We start from the raw sequence: 13,566 nt of genomic DNA on the forward strand, positions 1-13,566 counted from the left end.
TCCTTCTCAGTTTGGCTGCAAACTCCTATTTCTTGCTGGGAACAGGCATGTGCAACTAATGCAAGATTTAACTCTGCCCTCCTGCCTATCAGATGACGTCTCGAGTGCTGTCAGCTGATGGGTGGGTGTGGTTTGGGGAAAATGGCCTCGCAGGCCATTTGGACCCCCTGGCAGGCCAAGGAGAATACTTTTCCTCAATCTAAATGTGGGTCCATAAGCTGACTGTTCCCCACCGCTGCCCTAAGGCAAATATATCCTTGCAATACCTAGCGAGGTCAGATTTCGAGTTGCCAGGAAGTGCAGTTTGTGTCCTGCTTCGTACATGATCTCTTCTTATTTACAGAATCAGGAAAAAATAGTCTAATTAATTAGAGGTGAACTTGCTTAATTTACCTAATTTTTATTGATCGCAGAATCCGGCTTTTCCTCATGCAAATTTGGGTTATCTTTGAGCAGAATTTTTGCCTTTTTTTTTTGTACAGTGTATGCGTAATCCTGCTTGTGCTTCATTACAGCTGTGTGTTCTTCCATCGTCCCTGAAGCTAACTCATAGTTAAACTTGTAGCTAATATTGATTACGCAGGAATATTTGGATTTAAACTCTCATTTAGTTCTATTGACTGCTGCTGGACAAAGTCCTTAAATGGTTGAGTTACAGAGTTGCTTCCATTAGTAATGTAATCTTTTAAAAACAGAGTGTGAACCAGCTGGCGATGGAAACGAGAAAAGTGATGAAAGGGAATCATTCGAGAAAGACGGCTGCATTTGTCAGGGTAGGTGTGAAAACTGAATGACTTCTTCCATCTTTAATTCTTTCTGTATGGACAACTCTATGGCCTGCTTTGGACGTAACACTAAACCATGGTTTAGCACTGGGTTTTGTTTTTTTTCCTATGGCCAGATGTTGTTGGGTTTCATTTCCCATCATCCCTGCCCATTGGTCATGATGGCTGGGGCTGAAAGAAGTTGGAGTCCAACAATGTTTGGAGGCCCACAGTTTTCCACCCCTGATTTTGGACATGTTCACAATAGTCTTTGAAAACTTTCCTTTCCTCCTTTTAGGCTTGTGTTGCCTTCTGCTTCATTACAATTCCATCTCTAATGAGCATCTTCATTCGTCTTAATCTGTACTTGCACTCTGGACAGATTGCTTTGGCAAACCAGTGCCTTTCTCAAGGTAAGCTTTAAGACCTTGCTTCGTTTTTAAAAATAAGCTATTATTTTAAGAAACCTTTTACTAGCTGCATGGAAAACGAGCGAGAATCGCTCCATTTTCGAATGTTCTGTATGAAAACTTAGGGAAGGAGGTTGAATCTTTGGTTGTCATGGCTCATTTGGCCTTGCACAGGACCTGCATGCTGATGGACTTAGCCTATAAAAAATCCAGTTGGAGAGCGTGCGGGCAAGGCAGTCTCGGTGTTTAGAATTCCAAGGATCTGTGCACATTCTACTTAGAAGTGCTACGGAACCTATGATTAAATCCTGTGTTTAGAATCTGGATTTTGCTTTTAGGCAAGTTAGAAAACAAACAGAGCGTATGCACTTGTGGTATGTTTTTTAAATCCTAGTATTATTTTTGGCAAATGGTAAGAACGTCAGTGCTGACATGCTAATTTACTTACTAATGAGACTGTTTTGTTCAGAACAAGACCTTCCTCTGCCTTTTTTTTTTTAAAAAAAATGTCTTGCTACATAATTAGTCCCATAACATATTTCAACCTTTCTTTTCCAAGAGGCATTAATTTTGGTGGCAACAAATATATATGTATATATACACAAAATCTTAAAACTTTACTTTTTAATGCCTGAATGCCCATTGGTTTATGTAACACAAGTTATGACAAAATCACTATAAATACATTTTGAGCTAATAGCAGCACAGGCTGGTTTGGGGAGAGGATCCTCAAAAAGCCAAGAGTGTGTGAGTTGTTTCTTCCAGTAGAAGCCTTTTTGTTAGTTGTTGCTTTTTTAGCAATAGAAAAGATGATGTCAAAGGGAATTATCTTGAACATAGGCACTGTGGACTCTTTCTCCTGTTGCAGAGTGGTGGTTGTTTTTTGAAGATGTGGGTTAGTTCCTTCTTGGAAAGAGACTGCACACAATGTAGGGAACGGCCGTAGTTCAGTAGCAAGCCCATGCCAAAGGTCTTCAGTTCAGTCTCTGGCATCTCTTGGTGCGGCTGGAGAAGACTGTCCTCTGGAACCCTGCAGAGCTTCTGTTAGTCATTGTGAACTGGCGGTATTTATTTTATTTATATATTAGATTTGTATTCTGCCCTTTCTCCCAGTAGAAGTCCATGTACTCCATGAGATGCCCTACAGAGGTGGTTGAACTACAGTTCCCATCACCCTTGACCATAGGCCATGCTGGCTGAGGCTGATGGGAGCAGGAGTCCAATTCCTGTCTGGAAGGCTCCATTTGGCTGCCCCTGGTGTAAACAATACTGAACTAGATGGGCCAATGGCACATCGTTGGAATACAGCAGCTTCCTATGTCCCTAGATCAGGGATGGGGAAACTGTGGTCCTCCAGCTCTTTTTGGACTCCAGCTCCCATCTGCCCCAGCCAGCACAGCCAATGGTCAGGGAGGATGGGAGTTATAGTCCAGCAACATCTGGAGGGGCACAGATGCCCCATCTCTGTCCTAGATTCACAAGCTGCTTCCTGTGCTACTCCCAGTTGGCATAGACATTGGGCTAGATGGACATTTGGTCTAAAATGGGGCAAGACAGCTTCACACTAAGTTATCTGGTAATTCATGTAACTGGCTAAGACATCTTGACAACCATCAGCACATTTTTTCTAACATGGGAGTGGCATGTAGGAGTTTACATTTATATCCTTCCACAAGTGGCAACCCTGACAGTTTCGTGATCTATTCCTTTTTTGGAGGAGGGAGGGGAAGAATTTATTTATTATTTATTTTATTATTTTATCTGTGAAATTTATATCCTGCCTTTCCTTCCGAAGGGAGCCCAGGGCAGCAAATAGATGGTAGAGAACCAAAAAAACCCTAAAAACAAAACATATTTAAAAATCTTTAAAATATCCTAAGCAAAACATATTTAAAAATATCTTAAACAATTCCAGTACAAATGCAATTGGGGTAAGGTCTCTACTTAAAAAGCTTCATGAAAGACTAAGGTCTTCAGCAGGTGCTGAAAAGACAACAGAGATGGTGTTGGGTGTGTTATGTGCCTTCAAGCTGATTATGACTTACGGCAACCGTATGAATCAGTGACCTCCAGTAGCATCTAACAGAGATGACTAGACTGCCTTCAAGTCGATTCCGACTTATGTAGACCCTATGAATAGGGTTTTCATGGTAAGCGGTATTCAGAGGGGGTTTACCAGTGCCTTCCTCTGAGGCTGAGAGGCAGTGACTGGCCCAAGGTCACCCAGTGAGCTTCATGGCTGTGTGGAGATTCGAATCCTGGTCTCCCAGGTCGTAGTCCAACACTAACCACTATGCTATGCTGGCTCTCAACAGAGATGATGCCTATCTAATATTTTAAGAGGAGAGAATTCCAAAGGGTAGGTGCCACAACACTAAAGGTCTGCTTCCTATGTTGTGTGGAACAGACCTCCTGATGAGATCCTCACCTGCAGAGCACAGTGACCGACTGTCTCAAGCTGTATAGGCTTTATATACCAAAACCAGCACTTTGAACTTAGCCCAGTATTTGTGCATATATGACATGTTACTTCTGATTTTGGATGGTTTTGGACATGTGCAAGGGAGAGCGAGTTAAATCTTGTCCCTTTCAGGAGATAACAAAAGTTGCCCAAACTTGTACATTTACTAGTAAATTCCAGCTGTCATTGCAAACAAGCTAACATTGGACGCTGACTCAGGCTTTTACCACAAAGGCTACCAGTTTTTATTTTCTTTGTTTCATCCCGATGCTGCGTGCCTCATTTGGGGCAGAGGGATTTAGGGCAAAGCCGACTGCTCCATTCAAGTACATTGCGAAAACAAGAGAGCTGCAAATTCAGTGTGGTACACTCTGTGTTTGTTTGGCTTGTTTGTAGACAAACCGAGCAGAGGCAACAAGATGAAGTCATTTTCCATTTCTCCGCTTTGGCTATTAACTCCTTCGTTAGTGCTTTCCCCTTTGCCAGATAATTAACGGGTGTGTTTGCTTCTTCAGAGTTAGGAATGAAGGAAGCTGCCTGAGTCAGACCAATGGTCCATCTAGCTCAGTATTGTCTACACTGACTGGCAGCGGCTCACCAGGGTTTCAGACTGTGGTCTTTCCCAGCCCTATGTGGAGATGCCGGGGATTGAACCTGAGATCTTTGCATGTGGCACAGGTGCTCTACCAGTGAGCTGCAGCTCTCCCCTGTTCTAGCTTCCCTTGTTCCCAAAGATTTTTGGATCTCTAAAATTCTACTGAAGGAGCCTCCTCACATGTATACCTGTCTGGTCCTAAATATCTTAATCAGAGACGCTCCTCCCACCTTCATATTCCTGAGGTTTAGAGGGCAACCGCTAGAGAAAGGTTTGGTGTTTTTCAGAGGTGGTACCTCGATTGTGGAATTATCTCCTCAAAGAAGCTTCCCTGGAGCCTACATTGTGGGGTTTTTTTTGGTGCTAAGTGAAGTCCATTTTAATTCCCCTTCATCTTTTAATCCTAACTATAATGTTTGTGCTTCTTTAGATCTGGGCACTAATTTGCTTTTCAGTTGTTGTTTTTATACTGATTTTACGTTGGCCTACTGTTGTGCTGTGTAGTTCTGTCTCATGCTGGGTTTTGGTTTTCTAAGACGTTTGTCCTGAGATTGTCTTATTGATTTGCCTTTGTGTATTTTATTGGCTTTTTAGAAAGCTTCCGGGGGGCTTTGTTGAATGGGTGATCGAGAAATTTAATAAATAAAATAAATTGCTGGGCATCACAAAAAAGTAGTGTATTTCCAAAAAACCCACAAAAACACCTGCATACCAGCTTGGAGGATTTTGGCTGCCATGGGACTCGATGAGGCTTTCTTCTGAGAAGACAGGTATAGGATTACATGGTTAACCATGTGGCTCACCACACTGAATTGAATCACTTTGTGTAATTTTGCAGAGTGCTGCTGCTGACAGAATGATGAATCCTTATCAGACATCAGTGGCAGCTGGGGGCTCTGTCAGGGGGTTAGTGGAATCCATTCCTGGTTTTAGTCCAAACTTTCAAGGAGCTGTCCAAGGTGCTGAAATCATCTTGGTCAACTCCTTTAAAGCTCATACTAAAGCACAGGGCGGATTCCACTGTACCCCTGACATGGAGCCACCAGCCGCCTCTGTCTGACATGCTTCCTGTTATGGGCCATGCACTGGACCAAACTGAGAGTCCTCTCTGGTGGAGAGAGATTTGTTAATTCTGCAGCTCTTTATAACATTCACATGAGCCATGTGCTTGGGAAGCTGTAGGTTTGTCCTGGCATGCTGGTCATCTGCTGTTATATCTTTGCTCAGCTTGAAGCCTAATATGCCCCACGGCCAGAGTTATCCAGCTAATTTGGACTTTTACATATGACTAATTTCACCAAGGGACGGATAAAAATGGAAATTGGGGTGGGGTTTGTTTTGCTCAGTTTTGCTGACTGAATCTAGATCCAGGAGTTCAAAAGTACACTGTGCTGTGGCTGATCTAAATATTTCTAGCTGGGTTCCCCACCCCCACCCTGCGTTTATTTGATAGCACAACAAGATGAATATTTTGTTTCACCAGTGACCTACTTTTCTGGGCCATCCGGAAATGAGGAATAAAGGATCATTCCCAGCGTTTTTCATTACTATATTTGCTGCTTTAGTACTGAATATTTTCTCTCCCCGAACTGAAAGGGGGCTTTAGCAGAAACTGTAGCTGCCTCTCTCCTTACCCACCTCCCCCACCCAGATTTGATTAGGCCCTTTTCAATCTAGTGTCTGATCTGGTTGGGACTGAAATGGCCTTCATCACGCTAGTGGATAGCCATGGCTTGATTTCGGCTTGTTCTCACTAGAATTGCATCAAATCGCAATTGCTACACTTCAGACATCATGCGAAACTGTGGTTTGTTCTAAAAGCAGAAGCAGGTTTCCTCCCTGAGGCTATGAAAAAAGAAGGGAAAGGAGAGGAAAGTGCATGGGCCTGAAGCTTGCTATGCCTCACTCACATAGTGGGAAACCATGATTTCCTGGCCACCCTCTCTCTAACCTACCTGATAGGGCTGTTGTGAAGATAAAATGGGGGAAGCCATGCACACCACCCTGAGCTTCTTGGAGGAAGGATGGGAAGCATATTAAACAGTGGATATGTTCACTGGCACCCTTCCAGTCATGTGTGCCCAGATGTTTTTGGGACTACAGCCTTCATTGCATTATCCCCAGCCAGCATGACCAGTGGTTAGGCATGGTGGTTGTAGTCCCAATGGCATCTTGGGACCCAGAGCTGGAGAAAGCAGCTTTACAGCATCCCTAAAGCTGGTTTTGAAAGGGCCTGAGGCTTTCCTACTAAAATGGAGAGAGATGTGGGGAGCTTGTTCCAGATCCTTGAGGTCACGTGGAACCTTTCAAGAACAGACATAACCACACAGACTGTGGGAAACCCTTCATTTGCAAGGAAACACTCAAGTCATGATTTCCCTTCCACCAGGGCCCAACTGTGTTCGGTTGTTGTAACAGGTCATTAATTTCCCCCCCTTCCCTGAAGGTCACACACGGTGTTAAGGAAATAACGTAGGCCTCTGCGGAAGGATTTATAGCCTAGTGGTCAGCCAGAATGAAGGAAGATTTGCTGCTGCAGAGGAGCAGGAAACCAAGTGAAGCATAAAACTAGATTGTATATGGTGCAATGCCCAAGCAATTAATTGAAGCCCAGGAAAGCTTCATCTGCAATTTATTGCAATGAATTCTCTTTCCCCCGCAATCGAACACAATGCTGGCTTGCCTTAGGAATGGAGCCTTATTGGACAGCCTGTACAGGAAGCTGTGTATTTCAAATTTAACTTGCCATATCTCAAGGTGAGGTACAGGTACTATATATACAAGGAGCTGCCTTAAGCTGACTGTAAATGTCTCTGGGTTTGATAAAGTAGCTTTCCCTCAGAAGGTGATCTATGGAGGCTCTCCAATTATTTTATTTATTTAAAGCATTTATACATCAGTAGCATTTCTAAGCAGTGTACATAAAAATAAACCATATAGAGAATACAACAATAAACGTTCATCCTAAAACCAAACGTAAACCTGAACACTACCTTACCTGTTGGAATAAGAAAGTCTTTGCCATGGGCCTGAAGTTCAGCAAGGAAGGTGCCTGTCTGATCTAAGTCAGAAGTAGGGTTGCCAGGTTCAGAGCCTGAAACTGATCCTGTATCTCTAGGAGAAGAGAAAGTCAGCCAAGTGCAGGTGTTCTTGCAACACTGGAATGGGAAAAACCACAAGGTGGAATTCTCCCTTCCCCCTGCACAACTTTTAAAGATACAGAAGACCTCTTGGTTGCCAGAATCAGGATCAGTCTCAGGCCCTGAACCTGGCAACCCTAGTCAGAAGGGCGTTCCACAGGCTTGGGCCCACAACACTGAATGCACAGCTTGCATCTGTCAGGGGAATAGGAGTCTCCTAACCACTCTCAGCACTCTTCACAAACTACACTTCTCAAGATTCTTTGCGGGAAGCCATGACTGTCTAAAGTGGAATGATAGCGGGATAAATGTCTGATGTGAATGTAGTCCTAGTGACAGAAGTATCACAGTTCTGTTGTAGTTGGTAGAGCTTTTGTTGTGATGAAAGCACAGCAGGGAACGCAAATTGCTCTGCATGTGTGAGCAAGAGAAAGAGAATGTGTGTTTTTGCTGCACATAAAGTAATGTTGCAGAGGGTTAACTGGATGAGCTCCCTTTTCCCAAGGTTTTCCTCCCTGCAGTCTTGATCTGGATCAGTCTAAACAGAATGATATTTTCCTGAGTAAGGACTGCCAGCTGAGCTGTCTTTCTGTGGGTTGTATCACCTAAGTTCTATGAATGGACATAAGTTAGTCATGTCCATTATTTCCAGTGGGTCTACTGTGAGTAGAACTTAGCTGGATACAACCCTGTGTTTTCTGTAGCCCTGAGGAGACTCGAAAAGCAATTTCTTTGAAGTAAAGGTAGTTGCTGAGAGCTGGCTGAAGCAGTTCCTTCTGTCTCTTTCCCCACCCCTCCCCTCCCCACCCCACCCCAAAAGGCAGGGAAAAGTTGATCAGGCATTTCTCTTTGTGACTTATAAGGACACAGAGGACAGCTGTGTTTTGGAGATAAAGGGCATAACAGTTGAGGACATTTTTTTCCTTTTATTGCATTGCTGCACAAGTGTTGCTGCTTCCTTGTGCAAGCATCACTTTGTAAGTGCCTCTGTATACACTTGGAATATAAATAGATTGTAAGTTCACCAGATGTAGACTGGCTGCACTTTACATTTCTGGAGAAGCAACCCCACCCTTCCTTGGATTTTCACTGTCTTGTTTTTCCTATAAGCCTTACCAATGTCTTACGCGCAATTAAAAACAAACAAACTAGGCTGTGTTTTCTTGCTTGTGGAGGTGTAATATTGTACTCGCAAGTCTGCTTGCTGTAATCTTAAAAATCTTCCCCAGACTGCAACTTCATTGGGATTTGTTTTTAAGATGTCTTTAGAGGTTTTCATATTGTTTTGTTTTCTCACTTCTTGTTTGCCACCCTGGGCTCCCTTGGGAGGAAGGGTGGGATAGAAATGTAATAAATAAAATTTTAAAAAGCTGATCACCGTGGGTATAATATTATTTTAATATTTTAACAAGGTTTCTGCATTGGGGTATGAGTGTTTTTCCACTATGGTATGGTACTGTATTTTATACTGTGCTGGTTTGCATTTTATATGTGCTGGTCTTTGACCAAAATAAAGAAATTCATTCATTGAGTTGTATTCAATCAAGTCCTACTCTGAGTAGACCCACTGAAATGAATGAACCTGTTAGGTCCAGTGGATCTACTCTAAGTAGGGCCATATTCACACCATGCATTTATTCCACTGTAAACAGTTATGGTTTCCCCCAAAGAATCCTGGGAAGTGTAGTTTGTGAAGGGTGCTGAGAGTTGCTAGGAGACCCCTATTCTCCTAACAGACCTACAGTTCCCAGGGTTTTCTGGGGAAAGGAACTGACTGTTAAGCCACACTTGGAATTGTAGCTCTGTGAGGAGAGTAGGATCTCCTGACCACTCTTAGCACCCTTCACAAGTTATACTTCCCAGGATTCTTTTGGGGAAGCCATGACTGTTTAAAGTGGAATAATAGTGGAATAAATGCATGGTGTGAGTGTAGCCTAGGACTAGGATTGGATACCAAGCCATGTTTTACTTGTTTGATGCAGGGCTTTTAATGCATGTTATTCATTCGGATGTTGGTGGCTGAGTTTTAATTTTTTGGGGGAAGGGGTTGTTACTGTTTTCACATCTTATCTATTATCTTTAAAGTAGACTGGGATAGACTTAAGCAGATGAACTGATGAAAACTAAATTAAGCAAAGATCTGGAGATTCGTCCCATGTAACTTGAAACAATTTTAGAAAGCCAAGAGCATTCTGGTCTATGGAACTGGATACTTATGCAATGCAGATTATTTTTTTCTGGTGATAAAATAGCATATACCCACTCATAGAGCACATGTGAGATGTGATTGCAACCTGTCTTGTCTTAATAGCCCATGGGAAGAGTGATATCTCTAATGTTAAGGAAAATTGGTTATGCAAATTAACATCTCTTTAACAACCAAAGGTAAAACCAAAAGAAGCCTCTCCTTTTTTAAGCATAGAAAGCTCTTCTGCCGAGCATAATGACGCATCTCACTCAGTACTGTGTACGCTGATTGGCGGTGGTTCGCTAGGGCAAGGGTTGCCAACCTTTGGGGGCCAGTGTGCCCATTTGGAATTTTGAGAGAGCGCCAGTCACAAAATGGCCATTGTGAGGTGTTTGGCATAATGGAAAATGGCTGCAGTAGGGGGTGTGAAGTCACACAAAATGGCCGCCACATCTAAAAGAGCAGAAAAAGAGACGGGAGCACAAAATTGGTGCAGGCATCTCATATATTATGCATTTTTTTTAGGAGATACATACTGTGACCTTTCACGGGTTACCTTAGGAGGTGCCACCATTTACCAGGTTGGTGACCTCTGCTGTAGGGTTATTTGTGGCCTGGGCTTCTTATTGTGTCCAGATCTCTGGTTGCTGCACTTCTTTCCTTCTCTTCTCCTCTCAGCCAGGCTGGGAGAGTGTCTCACCTGTGTGGTGCTACAACAATAACAAAAAAACCCCTCCCACAACTTAAGGGGGCAACAGCCCAGTCAGGACTGAACGTGCTCAATAATCATGGAAGATTGAGTCTGGCTGAGGTTTTACAAAAACCCATGAAAAATTGGAGGGTGAGATGCCTTGCTTCAGCTACTTGCAGCTTTCAGTGTTCTGGGTGAGGGCATAGCTGAGGTTGGAAATCAGATCGCTCCTGTTAGGGGGGATTCAGGATACCCTGCAACATTTTTTGCAAGTCCCCCTTGTGGAACTGTCTTCATAACTGCACGTTGCAGGATAGCTCAGTAGAGAATTGAGCCACGTGATAAAGCTGTAGGTCTGTTTTAAAACGTTGATGAATTCACATTCCCTCTGCTAACAAAACAATGACTCTGATCTTTTTGTAGCGGATGCCTTTTTCAAAGCGGCAATAAGCCTTGTTCCTGAGGTACCAAAGATGATCAGCGTAGATGGGAAGATGCGCCCCTCCGAAGCATTCCTCCTGGAATTCCTCTGCAATTTCTTTTCCACATTGTTAATCATTCCTGTAAGTAGCCTGCACAAATCTCTCAACCTCTACAGGGTGAAATGACCTTCTGTTTTTTTGCTCTTAAGGACAGTGCTTGTGTGCTTGCTCATTTATTTGTCTTGATACTTATATCCTGCCCTTATGCCATCAGGGTGGCTTATGTGGTCAGGGAGTAAAAAACAGTTGAAGTGTACAACTATGTGGAAGGAGATGAAGAAAATCTGGAGCCAAAACAAATTAAAACATTTAAAGAGGTCTTTTGCTGATACCAAAATGACATCAAGGTTGGTTCTGGGGAGAGCTTTTGAGAATGGGAGGGGGTTGCCACTGAAAAGACCTTTTCCTCAGTCACTACTGTGGGGGGGAGAGGAGAGGCTCGGTCAATGGCTAGTAGTCATGATAGGTATATGTTACCACCCAATATCGGAGGCAGTATCCTGGGGAGCAACAGTTGGAGAGGACTATCACCTTTATGTCTTGCTTGTGGGTTTTCCTAAGGCATTTGGTTGGTCACTGTGGGGACAGAAGGCTGCACTAGATAGGCCTTTGGTCAGATCCAGCAGGACTCTTATGTATGTTTTTTTATTTTATTTTGAAGAACTTTAAAGGTAAAGGGGTCCCCGCACTTGTAGTGCGAGTCGTTTCCGACTCTTAGGGTGATATCTTGCGACGTTTACTAGGCAGACCGTATATATGGGGTGGGATTGCCAGTTCCTTCCCCGGTCTTTCTTTACCCCCCAGCGTATTCCGGGTACTCATTTTACCGACCACGGATGGATGGAAGGCTGAGTGGACCTCGACCCCTTTTACCGGAGATTTGACTTCCTCCTTCCGTTGGAATCGAACTCCGGCCATTAGCAGAGCTTTCAGCTGTGTTACCGCCGCTTACCACTCCGCGCCACGTATTCAAAAGCAAATTAAGACAGAACAGGGGGGAAAAAACCACTATGTGTGGCTGCTACATAAGCAGAAGCCTGTTCCATGATATTGCAATAAACAAAATGAATCTTGAGTGCCAGGATGTCACAACAGGTCTCTGGCCCTCCATTTCCTTACAGACCAAAGATCCAAGGCTCCATCAGCTGAGAGGAGACCCCGCCATCCTAGAGGCTCTCCTTACATTCATTAAACTTTTAAAGAACACAAGAATATAAAAAGAGCCTGGCTGGACCAGGCGCATCTCCAGCATCCCGTTCTCACAGTAGCCTGTGGGAAAGCTTGTAAGCAGGACGTGCATGCAACAGCTCCTCCCCGCCCCCCTTGTCATTCCCAGCCACATGGCTCTCCAAAAACATGTGTGCTGTTGGGTTTTTGTAAGAAGGGTAACACTGGGAGGAGCCGGGGTGAGCCGTGTTGATTTTGTTAAGGCTTTCCACTGCCCCAGTAGTCCCACCCCTGAATTTTAGTGCTGCCTGACACCCACTTCTCACAAATAGTAGGTAAACCTCAGCCTGGAGAGTGCAGACGGGGGCTCACGTGACTTGATGACCCTCCACAAAAGCAAAATTAAGCAACAACAACAAAACGGCACACTGCTAAACTTCCTGAAGTCACTTGGGTTCAAGGGAACACTTCGAAGGCCCTCTAAGAGCTGTTCAGCTTCTCTTTACCAGCAACGGTGTGCATACGATGCTAGTTTGTTAGCCATTGCTGAACCAGCACAAAGCCTCTCAAAGCAGAATATTACGTTGCTGTTGAAGGCTGATGTTCCAGCGCTAGTGTTTAGGGTCTCTTCATATGTCAGCATTTCTCTCTCTCTCTCTCTCTCTCTCTCTCTCTCTCTCTCTCTCTCTCTCTCTCTCTCTCTCTCTCTCTCTCTCTCTGTGTGTGTGTGTGTGTGTGTGTGTGTGTGTGTGTGTGTGTGTGTGTGTGTGTGTGTGTGTGTGTGTGTGTGTGTGTGTGTGTGTGTGTGTGTGTGTGTGTGTGTGTGTGTGTGTGTGTGTGTGTGTGTGTGTGTGTGTGTGTGTGTGTGTGTGTGTGTGTGTGTGTGTGTGTGTGTGTGTGTGTGTGTGTGTGTGTGTGTGTGTGTGTGTGTGTGTGTGTGTGTGTGTGTGTGTGTGTGTGTGTGTGTGTGTGTGTGTGTGTGTGTGTGTGTGTGTGTGTGTAATCAATCTGTTTATTATGATGGGATTCCTTAAGTCTGTTTTTGTTCCTTAGGACCATCCAGAGCAAGGCGTGTTGTTTCTTGTGCGAGGCCTGCTAAACGTCATCCAGGACTACACTTGGGAAGATAACAGCGATGATAAAGTTCGGATTTATACAAATGTGGTGCATCTTCTCTCAGCGATGAGTCAGGAGACTTACATCTACCACGTAGACAAAGGTAAAAGAATGAGGAGGGCCGGCTTTTATACTGGGAGTCCATCATTTCACTGGGATGCGCCTCCAAGCCACAGCCCCTAACCCCGTTCCACGTCTGTGAATGTAGCGTAGCTGCCTTAGACTGAGCCAGTCTAATCTTCCCAAACTAGATGTTCGGGACTACAACTCCCACCAGTCCCAACCAGCATGGCCAGTGATTAGGGATGACGGGAGCTGAGGAAGCCTGCCCTGATCTTCTTTGATTGCCACTCTGGAGTCTGGGCATTTCCTAACTCTGCTGTCTGCTATCCTTTTGACCAGGGATGCCTGAGACTGAAGCTAGGGTCTCTTGCATGCAAAGCATGTGCTGTATCTACCACTAACCCTACATGCGCCAAGATGGAATTATTTATGAATAATTGCAGAAACAAAAGAAGTTTTCAGCAGGCAGCTAAAACAATAAAGTGTGGG

General features: G+C 44.1%; 1 protein-coding gene across 3 annotated transcripts in view; it reads left to right on the forward strand.

Moving 5' to 3' along the window:
* Positions 1-13,566, forward strand: part of VPS35L (VPS35 endosomal protein sorting factor like) — a 97,464-nt gene that overhangs the window by 61,398 nt on the left and 22,500 nt on the right. For all 3 annotated transcript variants that reach the window (XR_009759415.1, XM_061599845.1, XM_061599844.1), the window contains exons 25-28: positions 696-773; positions 1,063-1,177; positions 10,673-10,812; positions 12,952-13,117. Coding sequence is in view for 2 of the 3 variants with exons in the window: in XM_061599845.1 (XP_061455829.1) it covers positions 696-773; positions 1,063-1,177; positions 10,673-10,812; positions 12,952-13,117 (499 nt within the window). In the remaining variant the exon portion in view is untranslated. The remainder of the gene's footprint in view (positions 1-695; positions 774-1,062; positions 1,178-10,672; positions 10,813-12,951; positions 13,118-13,566) is intronic.

Source organism: Rhineura floridana, chromosome 17, assembly GCF_030035675.1.
Source record: "Rhineura floridana isolate rRhiFlo1 chromosome 17, rRhiFlo1.hap2, whole genome shotgun sequence".
Taxonomy (NCBI): Eukaryota; Metazoa; Chordata; class Lepidosauria; order Squamata; family Rhineuridae; genus Rhineura; species Rhineura floridana.